Source organism: Nyctereutes procyonoides, unplaced genomic scaffold (genome assembly GCF_905146905.1).
Source record: "Nyctereutes procyonoides isolate TBG_1078 unplaced genomic scaffold, NYPRO_anot_genome, whole genome shotgun sequence".
Taxonomy (NCBI): Eukaryota; Metazoa; Chordata; class Mammalia; order Carnivora; family Canidae; genus Nyctereutes; species Nyctereutes procyonoides.
Window position 1 is genome coordinate 17,009,785 of NW_026575133.1, and position 17,235 is coordinate 17,027,019.

Here is a 17,235-nt window from a genome sequence, read left to right on the forward strand (position 1 = left end):
AAGAAAACGCGCGGGAGTCGTCAAAAGGCCTATTCTTTCATATGCAAGACTCCCAATGACTAAAGGGCTGGATATGAAGTGGCAGGACACGTTAGCACTTGGGCGGCCCACGCTGGAGGAAGGTGGGTGCATTGTTAACAGTCTCTGCCCGCGGACTTGCTTTAGGAAAGCGCCTGGTGGAGGGTGCATTTCATCTGCCCAGGGTCCGGAGTTACAGTCCGGCATTGGGCTTTGTACCCCGGCCAGGGGATTTTTTTGTTGTCTGGTCTGTTCTTTCTTGCTGGTCGTTATCAGATTGCCCTAATGCAGTCATTTGGGAAAGCAGAGGATGGTATCCACAGGCAAAAGAAGAAGGCAGGGGTTAGGGGCAAAAGGAGTAAAAATTGGTTAGTATTAAACATTGACACAGTAATGGAGGTGGATGCTCACATCACTTATGATTTCGCCAGAAGCCTTTGCTGCCTGGAACGGAATGGCATCCAACCTCAGTTTATAGCCGCCGTCCCGAAGTTTGCTCCAGGATTCCTTATAACGTGTCTGTTGGGAAGATGTGGACAAATAAAGACCTTCACGTGACCTGGTGGTTCTGAAATTGCCTTTGCTGAGATGGCGATCTACCGTGTTGTTGGGTTTTCTCCCCACCCTGCCTCACCCGCAGTGGGAGTTTGAAATCACTGTGTCTTAGCAAAAACCAAGAGTTGGATCCTGCCTGGCGCCCACCTATAGGAGGGAGAGCCTTCTGGGGAGGACTCTTTGGAGTCAGAGAGACCCAGATTTCTTCTGAGCAGCAAGCTCATCCTTGGAAGAAGCAGGGATGAGAAGGAGTGTGCAGAGCTCCTTGCATAACATGAAGAGAACTCAACTGTCTCTATCGAAGAACAGGAAAGGGGGGAGTTGCTGATCAAGATCTCTCCTTGGCATAGCCCCTGGATACCCTCACCTATATTCTGGTGCTCCCATATCTCAGCCCCGCAGCACAAACGCCCCTGTACAAAGGCAGTTTTCCCCATCTCATTCTTGTAAATGAGCTTGACTCTTCCGCAGGACTGCCTACCTAATCTGCAGAGCTCTATGCAAATGAAAATGTGGGGTCCCCTATTCAAAAATATTACAAATTTCAAGATGGTGACAGTGGAGCATTAGACTGAGCTCTAGGATCTTCGGAGTACAGGCTGCTTGTGAGCACAGGCTGTTGTGCACTGCCCAGGTCCCCTGATCTCCTCTAATTAAAACCAGTGCCCCTCCCAGCAGCCTCACCTCACTGATATTCATAGCATTCAGCTTGGCCAGCAGGACTTCAGGGAGGTCGGCTGTCTGAGTGTAATGATGCTTTATGTTTTCTCCTTGTTCCCTGTATAACCTCTGTGGATAAAGAAAGGTTTTGTATTAGACCCAGGAGGCTCCTCCATGTAGCCATCAGCCAAGTCACACTCCAGGAGACAAGGGTGGGGTGGCTCCCACCTCCCTGTAGAGACAGGATCCTGAGCACCTCTACCTAGATCTCACAGCCAGCACAGTGACATGTACTTCATTCCCTCCGGAGTCCTATTCCCAGCTCAGAACATGACAGGCTGAAACTTGCCTCTCAGCGAATATTCCACTTGTAGCATCTGCTGACATGGGTGTCAGATAGGAAAACGAGGTCTAGTTAACACTTAGTAATTTTATTATTAACTGTAAACCCTGAGAGGGCATCGAAATTCAGAGGCATGAGAGTGGCTCTTCCACCGGTGAGGTTTGCCCCGGATCTACTTCAATCCCTGTTGCCTTCCCCCATCTCGAGAATTCTTGTGCTAATCAATGTCTACTCGGTGGGTCTGGGGTGCTAGTCACCCGGAACTCTGATCTGGGTTCATGACATCCTCGTAGTGATGACACATGAAGTTGGCATCGGCCACCGGAGAAAGTTTCTAAACCGGGCTTTTCCATCCTAAATCTTATTAGTGTGTCCAAGTTTCTGCGTATCACAGCAGTGCCCCCTAGAGTTGGTTAGGGTAAGGAAGAAGCAGGTGTTTTCCTTCCTAAGAAAGTTCTTGGTTTGACCATCTGTGTTTCTCAGAATTCAATTTGCTTCTGATGGGCCACTCATCAAGAAATTATAAATCCCGAAACCCGTAAGTGTGTAAATCATCCCATAACTATTCTGACAGGCACTCGGGACATTTCCAAACGCCTGTTGAATCAGGCACAACTAGAATAATTTATTCAATCAGGAAACAAGAGAGATAATTTTGAACCCCACCTCCCCCCCCCCCGCCCCAGTAAAGATTTGGAAATTTTCTTCATGGCAAGTTGAATGGTTTGAAGATATAAATATTTATAAGGCGTGACCGCCCTGTACAAAGATCTGTGGGCCTCTCTCAGTAGAATCAGCCAAACGGAGTTAATCCATGTCCTAACGTGAGTTTTTATGGGATCTCATCGTTCAATTTAGTCTCCAACGCACGCTGTGCCGTGAGGGCAAAAGGCCAGATCTCAGTTTCACATTATAAAGGGAATATGGAAAATGACTTCAAAGTTAGTCTAATGTACACAAGACCCAAATCATTTTCAAAGTCTTTGGGGGGAATTCAGAGAGCAAGAATTCCTGCCCTTGGGTCCCAAGGAGCCCTGGCAGGGCTGAGTCTTCCAATTACCAAGAATTTTTGCCCTAAAAGTTCCAATTCTGAAAACAACACTTTAAAACAAAAAGGAGGGGGAGGCCCCACCACGGACAAATCTTGAAGACATGCAAATGGGAAGACATGAGAGCATGGGGGCGGCGGGGTGGCGGAGCCCCACTTGGCATCCGAAGAGCACTAACACCCTATTTGCATCCTAATGAGGAAGCACCCCCGCTAAGGTGTGCCTCGGCAAAAGGACGAGAAGTTCCTTCATCCTTAGAACAACAGAAGGAGCAAGGCAAGAACCCCTCAGCTTCAATCGCAGTGTTGAAAGAAGAGCCCACTCTTAGAGTCATAATGTATATATATTATCACTTACATCCACTGCTTGGGTATAACTAATTCTGGCCTGGACCATCTCCGGAGTGTCTTTAATACTGGTAAACTTCAAAGCATCTGGATGCTGACGGTACTTCTTCTGTTGAGCAGAAAAAGATCAAAGCTGTGAATTTTGTGCTGCTCTTTCATGCCATTTGAAAGGGAAAATCATAGGTTGCTTGAGATTAGAGTGAATTTGTGAACATAATTATTATTCGGCTTCCTCCATCTTTATATCCTAGGTGCCTTCAGGTTAATATTTGTTTCAATTTAAGAATAACCTCATGTCAATTAACATTAAAGTATTTCTACCTGGTGCAAAGAAAACATCGCAAAATTAGGTTATACCAGTAAAATACTGGGGGATGCACACTTAGGAAAGGATCCTTTTTATAGGCTTCAAATACTGTGTCAGAGTTGTTTACATATCTTAGTTTGGGTCTCCCAAGCAAGAAGGAAGTTACATTTATCAACTAAGCTTCCTGTTTTCCTTCCCCAAAAGGACGTGGCAGAGATTATCACGGTCAAAAGCCCTGCATTTAACAGTCAGTGATATAACTATTCAGTCACTTTGGAGCCCGGTTTAGTTAACATAAGCAAGAATTCTTTAAAATGTCACAATAACTAGAAAAGGAGTGCTATTATTGAAAGGAGAGATCATACATTTTGAAAGTGGGGGGAAAAAAGAATTACAAAGAATTCAAATGTTGGCAAAGACCTAGATACCAATTCTGATTCTAAAAGTCATGCTTAAATCAATTCCTGTTTTTTTGTTTAATCCAAATACATTTCCAGGAGACTAGAACAGTTGCTATCTTAATGGAATTACAAAGCGTATCTTTCCTCAAATCGAATAATTATTTTATAAACACTTCCTCATTTATCAGGTTCAATTTTTGTATGTTGCATTGTTTAAAGAAGACACAGTTCAAAATGCAGCCATCTCTGTTCTGTCCCCTGGTTTTATAAATAAAGTTTTATTGGAACACAGCCGTGTTCATTCATTTACGTGGTAACCTACAGTTGTTTTCATGCTGCAGTGGCAAAGTTGAGGAGCTGCAATAGAAACGTGTGGCCCACAAAGCTGCAACAGAAACCCGATATTTACTATCTGGTCCTCGACAAAAAAGAAAAAAAAGAAAAAGATTTGCTGGCTCCTGCTTTAAGTGACAGGCATGTATGCATTTGTGTCTCTTTCAACAGTGTGTTGTGGCATTCTGTCTGAAAATTAAGAGGTCAGCCAATTTGATGCTAAACTGGAAATGTGCCAAACTGAAGTGAGATGATTGGGGAAAGTTGCTGAAAGATTTTCTTGCCTTACTGAAGTTGGAGAACTGGTGTGAAGCATAGAAGATAAGCAAATTTGCTGAGGATGTTTGTAAAATGAGGTGGAAAATTAAGCCCACCATGGGATAAATAGTTCTAGAAAGATCCCTTGGATGCCAAACTTAGATGAAGGAATCATCTTGAAGTCTAAATTGTGTGTATAATTTATTTTTCACATCCTTTTATGGGTGGGCCCAATGAGAGTTTAGGATCATGAGTCCTCAAACCTAGATGTTTGCCCCTGCAAGTTTCTCAAAATCATCCTTTTAAAAGGACCTTTTTCTCAGTCAGACTGAACTACATAAGGCAAAGCCACTGAGCCCCCAGGAACTTCTGAGCCTTGTGTGTTAACTAAGATTCCTAAAAGTTAAGCCAGTCAGAGTGATCCCACTTTTGGAAACAGCTATGTGACATGTCAGGTTAACTATTCTGTGAGAAAACATTAACACTGGGCAAGTGTGTTGGAAAAACCAACTTAGGTGATTCTTTCTGTTTTATCCACGCATTCAGTAAGAAAATCTTCTCACAACAGTGTCCCAGGAGGTTTATAACTAAGGCTACAATCTTCTGGGGCTACAGCCTGGTGGTTTCCACCCCGCCCAGAAAAGTCTAGAAAGACCAGGTTACTCTGAAGGCAACTAAAAAATTTCTCACTTGCCTTCTGAGCAGATATGTATGAACAGAGGGGGATGTGAGTTGTTGGAGGATGTGCAGCCTCTGTGTGAGCATGAGGCAAGGACAGCTCCCTGGTGTATCTAGACCAGTGGCTCTCCACCTTTTGGCAGGATCTGGAGACATTTTTAGTTGTCACAACTGGAGGGGGGTGCTACTGGCATCTAGAAGGTAGAAGTCAGGGGTGCTGCCAAACATCCCTCAAGACTCAGGACAGCAGCCCCTCCATCCAAGAGTTTTCAAAATGTCAATAGTTCTGAGATTGAGGAACTCTGATCTAGTCTTTCAATGACCTGTTTAATGAAACTCTCCTAAAATGTGAGCAGAATGCTCTTTTTAACACACTGTGATGCCTTAGGGTCCAGCTAGGGTGGCTGCAAGTAGACAGGAGTGAGATTTAAATAGAAGTGAGACACCCTCAACAGGAGAGGCCCGAGCCACGTGTCCCACACCACGTGAATATTCAAAAACTGTTTACACTGTGGCAGAGAGAGGGAGAAAATGTGCATAAAGTCACAAAAGAGCTTTCTGGGTGCAATAAATGTATCTTTTCATCATCTCTCCCTTGTTGCTTCATTAAAAAGGTAAGTTGGTGGGTAGCAATTGAGCTCTTTTGGATTGTCATTACTATTCATAATATCATTTGTCACCCACTTTGTTTTTGCCAGGGCTCTATGGGCCCCTACTGGTGTGTGTTTGGTATGCAGTCTCCCTCTAATTACCAGCCCTAGTCTGGGTTTCCAGGCCTTTCATGTGGCTTTGCCTTTTTCCTTTGCCTTTTGAGTGGAAATTATTTTAATTTTATACAGAAATGCCACACGCCTAGTGCAGCCAGGCCTGTTGCACGCTGTCAGGAAATCTCACCTCGCTAATGAGTTCTCCTGCCTTCTTCGCCTGCTCCACATTTAATGACCCGGTGGCGACCCAGCCCGTGCCTTTCATCCACTTCACATCTGCCCTGTATTGGTTCTGACAAAGGAGAGAGAGAGAGAGAGAGAGAGAGAGAGAGAGAGAGAGAGAGAGAGAAAGGCAGGCCATTGTTGGTGCGCAGACATTTAAAGCGCTATTAACGGCGCCCAGATGTCGCCTTGGTGCCAGCTGAGTCAAATTAGATGCCACTTTTGTCTTATCCGTTCCTGTACAGTCACAGGTAGAGCTCCAAAATGTCAATTAATTTCCCCTGTAATTGGAGCGTCCGGCTGCCGGCGGCGTGAGGCCCCGCCCAGCAGCACCAGGGCTGGAGCAGGCTGGGCCCATCCACCTGGTCCCTCATTAGGGACGCGCGTCTACCTCGGCAAGAGGAGCGTCCTCATTGTCTGCTTCCCCCGTTTTCTTGTTTAAAATGACAAGCAGGGGAGAAGAAAATGAGAATTCACAACAGAACCCAGGTGGGGAGCTATTTGAGGGAATTTCACAAGTCAGCCAAGGCTTCCCACCGAGAGCCCGATTCCTCCCCATGCACCTCCTAGGTGCTGGGCAGGGAGGGGGTGAGGGATGTCTCCTTTCTTTACTTGCCCTTGAAGGAGTCGTTTTCATGGAAAGCCATTTAAACGAACACTTCTCGGAAGCTAACGTATCACCCATCTATTCGCAAACAGCTCGATCAGGAAGGATGGGTCTACACTGCCCTCCCGACGCCACCCACCGTGTGGAACAGCCTGGCTGCAGCTGACCCGCCTTTGCCTTTGCAGCTCACCCACTTTCTTGTACAAGCGTCAACTGAAGGCGGAGGGGGAAACTGAGCCAGGTGGGGCATACAGGGAGAAAGGGGAGAGGGCGTTCAGGTGAGCGTGCTGCTCCTTCTGAAAAGGGACTGCCAAGGTTGGAAGGAGGATGGGAGATGCTCTCCCAGAACAGGCCACAGTTCAGAATGTCACAAATACACACACACACACACACACACACACACACACACACCGCCACCCCTGCAGTAAAAGGAAACGGGGAAAACGTAGATGGAACAAATTCCAAGGAGAAGAAAGTCGGTTTGTGATTTTCTGGGTGGTGGTAGAGAGTCTGAAGTGGGCAGAGTTTGAATAAAATTTGAACTGCCTGGAACACTAAGATGCGTCCACCCTGGGATCCAGAAACAGGTATCTCGATGTATAAAATATTGTGTGGGGGCGGTGGGGGCTTGGGCAAACCGTCGCGGGGATGCTAGCACACATGCACACGTGCACACACGGAGCTTACATCACTCTGTAAACCGTATGCCTTCTTGGCCCATTCCACCTTCATGTCGGTGGGCAAAGCGGTGAACTGATGAGATGCCGTCTTGTAGCCTATGTCTGTGGCTAAATGCTGAGCCTTGCGGGCATGCACAAGGTGGATCATGTCCAGGGAGACGTGGCACTGGGATCTGGTGTCCTCGAACCCCTTCTTGTACTCGAGTTCACTCTGCAGCTTGGACATTTGCAGCGAGTGGCTCATTTGTGAATCCCCCTGGGCATCCTTCGCTCCAATGAGCTTACCTCGGGACCTCTCGTAATCTTCCTTGTACTTCACCTAAACCGGAGGAAGAGGGCAGGGTACGTTCGCATCTCCTAAAGGCATCCTTCACTTTCCAACCAAAGGCAGGAAAGTTCAAACAAAGCCATAGGACGGAATGTTACTAGAATTACTGTCATCAAGAGTTTACCTCCTATCATCAAACAGTGAAATAAAACCTTACTCCTTATTTCCCTTTTCACCTCAGCTGCCAGTCAGCTTAGAGCTAAACTGAATGCTCATCTATGCGACTATCTTTTCCCAAGTTCTTGGTGACATTCCATCTCTTGTCTGTATCACTCAACCCCAATTTTCCTGGATTTATTTTTAAGTGGCCCATTGCTTTCATGAAAGCCATATAAATGCCTTCCTGGGAACAGTGAAGACCTCATAAGCAAAAAGTAGTCACGAAACAAAAGAGCCGCAGGATGGCCAAAATACAATTGCTGTTTGGGAAAGGGGCTCAAATCATCAGTATGTAGGAGTATGGAAAGCACAAGGGAGCATACTGGCTTGGAAAAAGACGTGAGGCCGAGAGGAATGGGGATCAGAAGAAAAAAATAAATATGGAAATGCTTTAAAAACTGCAACAGGACGCCAGCATGTGGCATCTTTTTCAACATCATCAGGAGACCCGAGCTCTCCTCTCCGCTGTGCCAACTGACAACAGTATCAACACCTGGCACCACGTATGTCCCGGAACACTTACTATGAGGCAGACATGACACAAACCAGGCCCCTCAAAGTGCGTCTGCTGACCAGTGCTGACCAGTGCTGGTTTGTGAGCTCTTACCAGATGAGGAGATAAGGAGCTTATGTCAGAAGGTACATCAAGTGCATCACCAAGCCACTGTTTAATTCAGCTGATATCTCCATATATTTACAGAAAGAAATATATTTGTGTGTGTGCATATATTGTGGAAGCCAGACTGTCCTGGTGGAGTGAGTGGACTTGGCCCAACGTTCTGGCCTACGCTTTCTATCTCACATCACACTCCCAACAGCTGGCACTGGACTGCAGAAACTTGCTACTCGTCAATTCGTTTCATTTCCTCCTAATCGCTTTGCAACCGCCAAATTACCAATGACTTAATAGAGATTGTGAAAGGTTACACAAGCTTCCCAGAGCCACAATGCTAATAGGGGACGGAGTGAGGATTTTATCCAAGGCCCATCTGATACCAGAGCCTTGTACTCTTAGTCACGGACAGGTCACAGCATCTTTAGTCCTGGAATGTCTCTGGGCATCAGTTTGTCTGTCAAATAAGCCATTTAGATTACTAGTCATGCTACTACTAGTAGTAAAGCTTCCTCACCTACCGAAAGCCAACGTGTGGCAAGCAGCGTGCTTGGCACTCACGTGGCTATCTCATTGCAAAGTGGCCATCTGTCTCCCCACTTCACAGATTGGATGCTGAGGCTCAGAGAGACCAAGGACCTGCACAGATCCTTTCTGACTCTCCCAGATGGATAAGGGCAGGATTCGTGGCATGCTGTACAAGTTGAACACTGACTCACCTCGCTCGCCAGGTCCCTGTTGGCTTTGGCTGCCAGGAAGCCCAAGGAGTCCAGACGCAGCTCAAAACCTTTTGCCTTCTGGTTTTCCCAGCTGCTCTTATACAGTTTCTGAGGAGATGTAGGAGAGAAGAGATCACCCTCCTGTGGGAGAGCTTCCCTAGCTTCTGTGATGCTCTCTCATAGAGGCGAACACTCATTGTATCCCTCCACAGCAACCTGGTAACCTGAATACCACCAGACCTCACTTTTCCTGCCTTGGGGCCTCGGGAAACACAGGGCTTCAGCCAAAAGAAGCAGATTTCGAACTCCAGAGACCGTGAAAAATACTAGGAGTCTTCATGGAGGTCTCAAACATGCCAGTGGTTGAATAACAGTGCAAAACGCACAGCAGATGTCTGAAAGGTCTGTTCCCCACATCTGCCCACACACCCAGCCTAGCCCAGCTGCTACTGCATTTAAAGCTACTACATTCCTTGGTCCTCCACCCTCAGCCTCTAGACCACCTGGGTCTGTCTGTCCTTCCTGCCCCATTTCCTGTCCTGCCCCCACCTGCAGATTTCAAGTTCCTTCTGCGAGTCTCCCTTTCTTTCTCTGTATGTGAATCAATTTAGCCTCTGTTGCTCCTTACAGTTCTTCCCTCTACCTATTACTCAGACCAGGACTCCAAAGACCTGGGAGCTGAGTGGGAGAGCTAAGGAAGGCCCCCCCTGGAAAAGAGAGAAGAGGAACTTGAGACCCTGCATCCTAAGAGAGTAACAGCTACATTGCACACACTCCTTCCAGTGCTTTCTGTAGATGAGCTCATTGAAGCCTGGTGACAACCCAGTGAGACAGGGACTAGTAGTGTTCCCCTGATTTTACCAATGGGGCAACTGAGCAAAGAATCTGTCCAAGGTCACACATCTAGTAAGTGGTAGACCCAAGAATCAAATCCAAGCAGTTTGGAATGAATACATTGATGTCTCACTTCCTCCTATCAATACTCTAATGCTGTTCTAACTGCCTCCCTAGAATAACCAATGCCTTCTACCCTGTTATATAGTCAGTGGTTCAAGTGTCTCACCATCTCGTTACTATGAAAGGTGATCCTTCCCTCCCCCTAAAACACTAGCCAGGAACAAGTTCTGCTAGACGAGCTATTTACGATGACCAGATGCGTGGACCCTCAGTTGACACACCAATATGGTGGGTGGGTTTTGTTGCCCAGGCGCCTACATGAGGAAGCAGAGCCTACAACTTCCCACTCCCTCTTGCCGTACCTCACTGAGATTGGCGGCATTGACTCGGGCCTGTAAGAAGAGAGGTTCATCTTTGCTGATGCTGTACTGATGGACAGACTGCTCATTTCCTGCCTTGTAGGCCACCTGTTGGGAAAGAGCACTGGGTCAGGAGCCGGTGGCAGGATGGGGTGGTTGGCATCACTGATGTGTCTGCAGATCTGCTTGGCATTTCTGTGGCTTGCACAGGAAGTCCATTACAAAACTACCCAGACCAGACATTGGCCAGCAAAACACAGTAAAGGAGGCTTACAGCAGGAAGGTTGAAGGCAGAAGGAGAGGCAGTGAGGAGCTGAGAGAAGAATGTGGCCAGGGGACTGACCTGAGAACACCTCCCAGGTCTCTGTCTTCACAATTCTCCCTCAAGAAGGCATCAACCTGCCCAAGCTGCTCCATCTACGCTATCCTTGGCCACAGGAAATAACCCTGAGCAGGCTCAGATGAGCACAGACTCCCCAAATGAGAAAAATAAGAAGCAGCTCCACCTCCCGCACCCCCATCATCAATCCCAATGCATTCACAGGTACTGACAACCTGGAAAGTGAGCCATGACCCAAAAGACAGCATCAGTGAACATCTGCTTTGCGGAAATCTTACCACTCTGCTCTCTCCCCCTTTCCCTCTCACCCCCCAAACAGTGGCTATCTGCTGACTCTGAGCTCTGTTGATGGCACCGTTTCTGGCAAGGTACCCAGACCTTTAGGAAAGAAGACCAGGAAGATCCAACTCTAACACCTGCTCGGTACAGATGTGTCAAGCGTGCTGAATGCTGATGTGTCAATAAAGTACGTGCTGTTTCATTGTCGTGCCACTCAGATTTGAGCCTAAGTCACCCTTCTCAAAAATAATTCTCTACTGGCTGCATAATTATGGAGTCTTTGATGAAGAGATAGGAGAGGGAGAAAAAAAGAAGGGAGTGGGCAATCCAGAAAGCGGAGAAGAATGTATCTGCCCGTCACAACCAGTAGAGAAGGGGTGTGAAGGAGGCAGGGAAAGAGGGGGTCCAGTTCACACAGACAGCCTGGAGGCCCTGGGGAAAGCCAGTGGGCTGGAAGTCTCCCTGGTTCCTGCATCGTGCCTGGGCAGCATCTGCTGTTGTCCCGGGATGCCCAGCCCATGACACAGCAGCATGATGGGGAAAGGGCCATTCAGGACTCACCCCGCTCTGCAGCTCCTGGCTCTTCTTGGCGTGCTCCATCTGGGAGCTGTCGGTCACACTGGTGAACTTCAGCTCATCCACCCTCTGCCTGTAGTTTTTCTGTTTCCAAAGAAAAGGAACACTGTGGCATTAGGATTTGGCTGTCCCCACTGCCACACTGGTGCTTACATCCACACGCATGCTTTAGCCACTCAACCATCCTCTGGGGGGAAGTGCTCCAGTGGGGTCTGCAGCGTAGTAGGGCCCACACACCTGAGACCACCTGCTCTGGTGAGCTTCTCTTAGCTGCTGCCCCTGAATGAGGACCTGAATCTCTCCCCTCCCCAAATCCTATATGTCGCCTTGTGCCCTGGGATGTAACCATTTTACAAATCGATATCTGGCACAGGGAAGAGAAGTGGAGGGGACTTGGGCTTTACAACCAGGAAGATTGAGGCCAAATCTCGCTTCTGCCTCTTTCCAGTTTCATGACCCTGAGTGCATCACTTAATCATCTGAGCCACTCTGGCCACAATGGTGGCAAAAAATAGCAGCTGTCCCACTGTGGGGTAGAGCAGAGCCTCTCGTGCTCTGCTTCCCATGAACAGCATCCTTGGACACAGTGAGTGTTCCCATTAGCCATCACCATCATGCATGGTGCTGTCATGATCATCCAAGGAGCCTCAATGCTCTAAGGAGAGGAGATGCCAGGAGTCAGGGACAGGAGGAGGCTGGCCGTCAGGTGAGATTCACCTTCACAGTTTCTTAATGTTCCAGATCACTGAGGTCTTGCCCTCCTGGTGTCCCCATCTCACAGCCACCAAGGAACTGGCCAAATTTCAAATGTGCTAATTCTGTCTCCCCGCAGGGACTTCTCGTCCTTCCTGGAGGCTAGCTCCTCTGGTTTTTCCATTGGAGGTGCCAAAGCTGATGGGAAAGGCGCCAGCTGAGGATGGCTGACTGAAGCGAAAGCTTCCTGTGGTGGGGAGAGCAGAGAGGACCAAAACCCCAGGGCCGTCAGCAAGAGGGTCACGGATACCAAGTGAACCCAAAATAGAGTTTGGAATATTGAAGCATCCAAATTTCCTCCTTCAGGAAAAAAAAAAAATCCTAGGGAAAATATTCCAAGGAGACTTGTAATCTTCCTCTCTAGATCCAGTAGGTGGGATGGGAAAACTCCTTCGCCACATAATTGAAGGAAGTCACATTACCCTCCCATGGTTGGAAATTCCCAATCATTCCAGACCCTGCATTGGTCAAGCCATAAGAACTCAGTGAGGAGCCAAGAATCCAGCGTGTACAGACACCATAGAAATATAAAACAGGATGCTATCTTCCTGGCCCCTGAGGAGCTTAAAGATTCTTGGGCACAAGATGTCAGATGGGGATGGGAATTCCTAAGGATGAGGGTCAGCTGATTGCATCTCCTCTCCAAACCTTTATCCAAGACAAGTGGGGCTTGGTTGCTCCACCTGGAGTTCAGCAGGCCTGAAAAGAAGCTCTGTCATAGGAACCCTAAAACATTATTTGCTTTTCTCTACCTTCTTTGTGTCTATATTCTAACCTTCAGTGTGGAGAAAAGGATGGACAATGGAAAAATAAGAATAATTTACAAAATGTGCTTTGGAGATGCAATACCACGTCATGGTCAGGAGCAGGGGCATTGGCCTGCACACAATGGGGACAGATCCCAGCTCTGCTACCCACTCAGAATGGGACTCTTGGTTTCTCTTTCCTCACTGAAATGAGGATATGAATAGGGTAGTAATAGTGTCTACTCATATAGGGCATTGTAAGCCCGACATGTATGTGAGCCCTACATACGTAAATGTACTTAGTACAGTCAATCAAGGACAGCAACAATTGTGTAATTATTGTCAGCCCATAAATGTCAGCTAGATTATCACTATTAGTACCATTTGCAAGAGATATGCCGACTCAGCCCTCTTGGTCCTGAAACAAGAATTCCCCTTGAAGATCCCAGAGTTCCTGAAATAGTCACACTTCCAAATGAAATGCCCTTCAAAAGTCCTCGTCTGCCTGCTGCCAAAGCCAGCTTCGCATGGTGTAAATAGAAGCACAGGCTTAGAGCCACAGGGACTCTCTCACATTCTCTGTTTTACCCGAGAGGAAAGAGGATCAGAAAGCTCAAGTGTCTCGTCCGAAGTCTACTGCGAATTTAAGGTGTAGGTGTTGTGAGACTGCTGACCTCCGAGCATCAGGCTCTCGGATTCGGGAGCGTGGCAAACACATTTTCCCACGTGCTCAGGGACTGTGTCTGACCACCTGTCTAAATTATTCTTTGGATGCCACTGCTACTCTGCGTAACCGGTAGGCTCTGACAGACAACCTGCCTGGGATGTGTAAGGGTGTGAAAGACTCAACAGTATGCACAACAGGTGCAAGACGAAGTACTCCTTGAAGTCAGGCTCAAAACAAGTGTGGGGCTTGGGGAGGCATTATCTGAGGAAAAGATGGCTCTCGGGGGCTCATGGGCTGAGAACCACTAGAAGCCTGGGCCCAAGCTCAGCTTACCTCGCTGGCCAGCTGGCCAGCCTTCTTGGCCTGTTCCAAATTGAGACTCCCCTCCGTCAGCCACCCGACTCCTTTCATCCATGCTAGGTCGGCCTTGTACTGCAGCTGCAAGGGAAAACCCAAGCTGTAATCGGACCCAGGGATGCAGATGGGGCAAAGGTGATGGGTCACCCTTGCTCTTGCATTTGTTTTTCTGAAAGAACTGCCCACCTGCCCCGTTAAAATCAGGGGGGACTTTACTTGGGGGTGAAGACACTGGGCCCAGCTGGTAACCAGCAGAGCATGTTCTGGCTTAGTGCTGAAACACCACCACCTTACCACAAAGAGGGTTTTTCAGACTTTTTGACCAAAAATCTTATCTACCAACCTGCTAAATTTCCAAGATTTACTCACCATCTTCAAACTTGCTTCCTTCCCCTTTGCTCATCGCCATTACCAGCACATCTTGACTCCTGCAATAGCTTGGAGTCCCAGTCCTCCAACGTCTAGCCTTCATTGTTTTGACTGTATCTGTAGCTCTACCTCCCTACTGTCCTCCATCCTCCCTGGGCCTGGCACCTCTCAGCAGTTCCTAGCCCTTCAAGTTATGTAATAGACTTATGCACAGGTTCCAAATCACCCTCAAAATGTCACCGTACCCAACTGCAAGAGGTGCATGGGGAGAACCAGCAATGGGTGGGGACTCACCTCGCTCTGGAGCCCATAGGCTTTCTTGGCCCACTGAGTCTTCATATCTTCAGGCAGTACAGTGTATTCATGCAGCCTTTTCCTATAGTCCAGGTCACTGGCCAGAGCTTGGGCCTTCTTAGCATGCTTGATGTGCACCATATCCATGGGTAGGTGAAAGTGGGTCTTACTCTCTTCAAAGCCTTTCTTGTATTCAACCTTGAATGTATCAACAAGGCCCATTACTTGAAGTCTGACTTTACTTTAATCATTTTAGAAGTGATTTAAAGCACAGGAAAGAAGCCCAGGATTTCATGAGGAATTGGCAATGCCATTCATCTGTCAGGTATGACCCAATTTCCGGCTCTGTAAGGTAGCAGTGCTAGGGAGCTCAAGTTTCACACTACTTTGTCTCTAGGAGAAATGCCTGTCACCAATATTAAGTCTTTTTATATGGCTGCTTCAGGAGGAGATGCTCTACTCAAGGTTTCTGTAGACAGAATAACAAAGCCTGGTTTCCAGAGTCAGATAAGCCTGAGTTCAAACCTGATCTATACTTTGCCACCTGGATAATCTCTGGAAAGTTACATCACCTCTCTAAGGGCTCATGTTCCTTAGGAGACTATTGTGATAAGCAAGCAAAATAGCTGAAACCTGCTTATTGTGAGGACTGGCATATAGCAAACACTTGATAAATGTTCACAATAAGGATGGCAATGATGATGGTGGTGATGGTGATAGTGGTGACCGTGATGATGGCAGTAATGATGGTGACAGTGGAGATATTGTTAATGGTTGTAGTGATGGTGATGGTGGTGGTGACAGTGGTGTTAATTATGATGGTGGTGATAGTGGATATGTGGTGATGGTGGTGGTGACGATGGTGATGGCAGTGATGATTGTGATAGTGGTGGTGATAATAGTGAATATGTGGTGATGGTGGTGGTGATGGTGGTTTGATGGTGGGGAAAAGTAGCATGCAATAGTAGAAGCAGTATGGTGCCAGTAAGTAAGAGTCCTAGGACCTAACTTTCTACCCTTCCACCTTTACCACTGACTACTATACGACTTTGGGCAAGGCACAACCTTTTTTGGCCCCAATTGCTCCAACAATAAAAAAGAAATATCATTTTGTTCTCTGCCTCAACTGAAGCCAAATTTTCAATGTCTCTGTATATTTCATGATAATGCACTTCCTAGAACTTGTTCTGTAGACACCTCCAAAATGGCAACCCAGATGCCAACACTCTTATTCTAGTCAAACCATGGCTGCTAAAGGACTCATCAGGTAATTGGATCTGGCTGCACCATGGGAGCAGCATACATTGGCCTCCTACCTTGGAGCAGCGGGATCCCTGGGTGGTGCAGCAGTTTGGTGCCTGCCTTTGGCCCGGGGCGCGATCCTGGAGACCCCGGATCGAATCCCACATCAGGCTCCCTGCATGGAGCCTGCTTCTCCCTCTGCCTGTGTCTCTGCCTCTCTCTCTCTCTCTCTCTCTCACTGTGACTATCATAAATAAATTTTAAAAAAATTAAAAAAAAAAAAAAAGAAAACTACCTTGGAGCAGCAATTGTAAAGCTGAAACTCCGTGCTCATGTGTGCTTTTGGCCTGCTCAGCATTGGCAGGGAAGACCTGATCTGAAACCAAGTCTGTCCCTTGTAGAACTCTCCTTCTTCCCAAAAGATTTTGGTGATTGGTTGGAGTTTAGATGCAAACAAACCGTTGTTTGCTAACCATTTTGAATATCAAGTGTATCCGGCCACAGGCCTCATCCAGGACACTGCCACAACAAACAGGATGCTTAGTGTCTAACTCTTCCCATATAATTAAGCTCCTCTGGGAAGGAACTTGTTATGTGCTGTTCATTTTTACAGCCCCCGTGTCATACACAGGATCTCACCCAGAGTAGTTACTTGGTAAACATCTATGGAATAAATACATGTGGCCAGACAACTTTGTATCTTGAGCCATAGATGCCAGTCACCTTTCAGGCCCACACTCCTCATCTACTTTAAAAAAACAAACAAACAAAAAAAAAACAAACAAAAGTACAGGGGCTGTTGGGTGGCTCAGTTGGTTAAGTGTGTGCCTTCAATGCAGGTCATGATCTCCAGGTTCTGGAATAGAGCCCCGCTGAGCAGGGAGCCTGCTTCTCCCTCTCCCCCCCCTCCCGCCCCCCGCTCATTCTCTCTCTCTCTCTCTCAAATAAATAAATAAAATCTTTTTTTTTTTTAAAGAAAAGAAAAGAAAATTACACTTTGGCTAAATAAAGTGAACAAACTTCTGCAAGCTGGAAAGACATTGTAGGTGGAAGTCAGTAAAAAGATAAAGAAGTCCCAGGTGAAGTAGGCCCTAGAATGACTCATAGCACAAGTCTGAGGAAAGGGTTGAGGGACACGAAAGACGTTACCTCACTGCTCATCTTGGCCACCTGCAGAGAGTGCAGAAGCCTCGAGTCTGTAGTGCCCATGACTTTGCCTTTCGTTTTTTCATACTCTTCTTTATATTTAATCTTGGGAAAAAGAAGAAAGTCTACAGTGAGGGGAAGAAAAACTTTGCCAACTTGGGGGCTCTGGTATTTACTAGGCAATGGAAAAGATTCTTTTTTTTTTTTTTTTGGAAAGGATTCTTAA

The 17,235-nt window shown here is 47.1% G+C and overlaps 1 protein-coding gene across 6 annotated transcripts in view; it reads right to left on the minus strand.

The window, feature by feature from the left end:
* The window catches only part of NRAP (nebulin related anchoring protein), a 70,290-nt gene that overhangs the window by 24,119 nt on the left and 28,936 nt on the right, over positions 1 to 17,235 (minus strand). For all 6 annotated transcript variants that reach the window (XM_055346286.1, XM_055346284.1, XM_055346282.1 and 3 more), the window contains 11 exons: positions 17,013 to 17,114; positions 14,622 to 14,819; positions 13,935 to 14,039; positions 11,421 to 11,519; positions 10,244 to 10,348; positions 8,985 to 9,092; positions 7,173 to 7,484; positions 5,844 to 5,948; positions 2,983 to 3,081; positions 1,258 to 1,362; positions 430 to 537 (listed from right to left, as the gene is read on the minus strand). In XM_055346286.1, the coding sequence (XP_055202261.1) occupies positions 430 to 537; positions 1,258 to 1,362; positions 2,983 to 3,081; positions 5,844 to 5,948; positions 7,173 to 7,484; positions 8,985 to 9,092; positions 10,244 to 10,348; positions 11,421 to 11,519; positions 13,935 to 14,039; positions 14,622 to 14,819; positions 17,013 to 17,114 (1,446 nt within the window). The remainder of the gene's footprint in view (positions 1 to 429; positions 538 to 1,257; positions 1,363 to 2,982; positions 3,082 to 5,843; positions 5,949 to 7,172; positions 7,485 to 8,984; positions 9,093 to 10,243; positions 10,349 to 11,420; positions 11,520 to 13,934; positions 14,040 to 14,621; positions 14,820 to 17,012; positions 17,115 to 17,235) is intronic.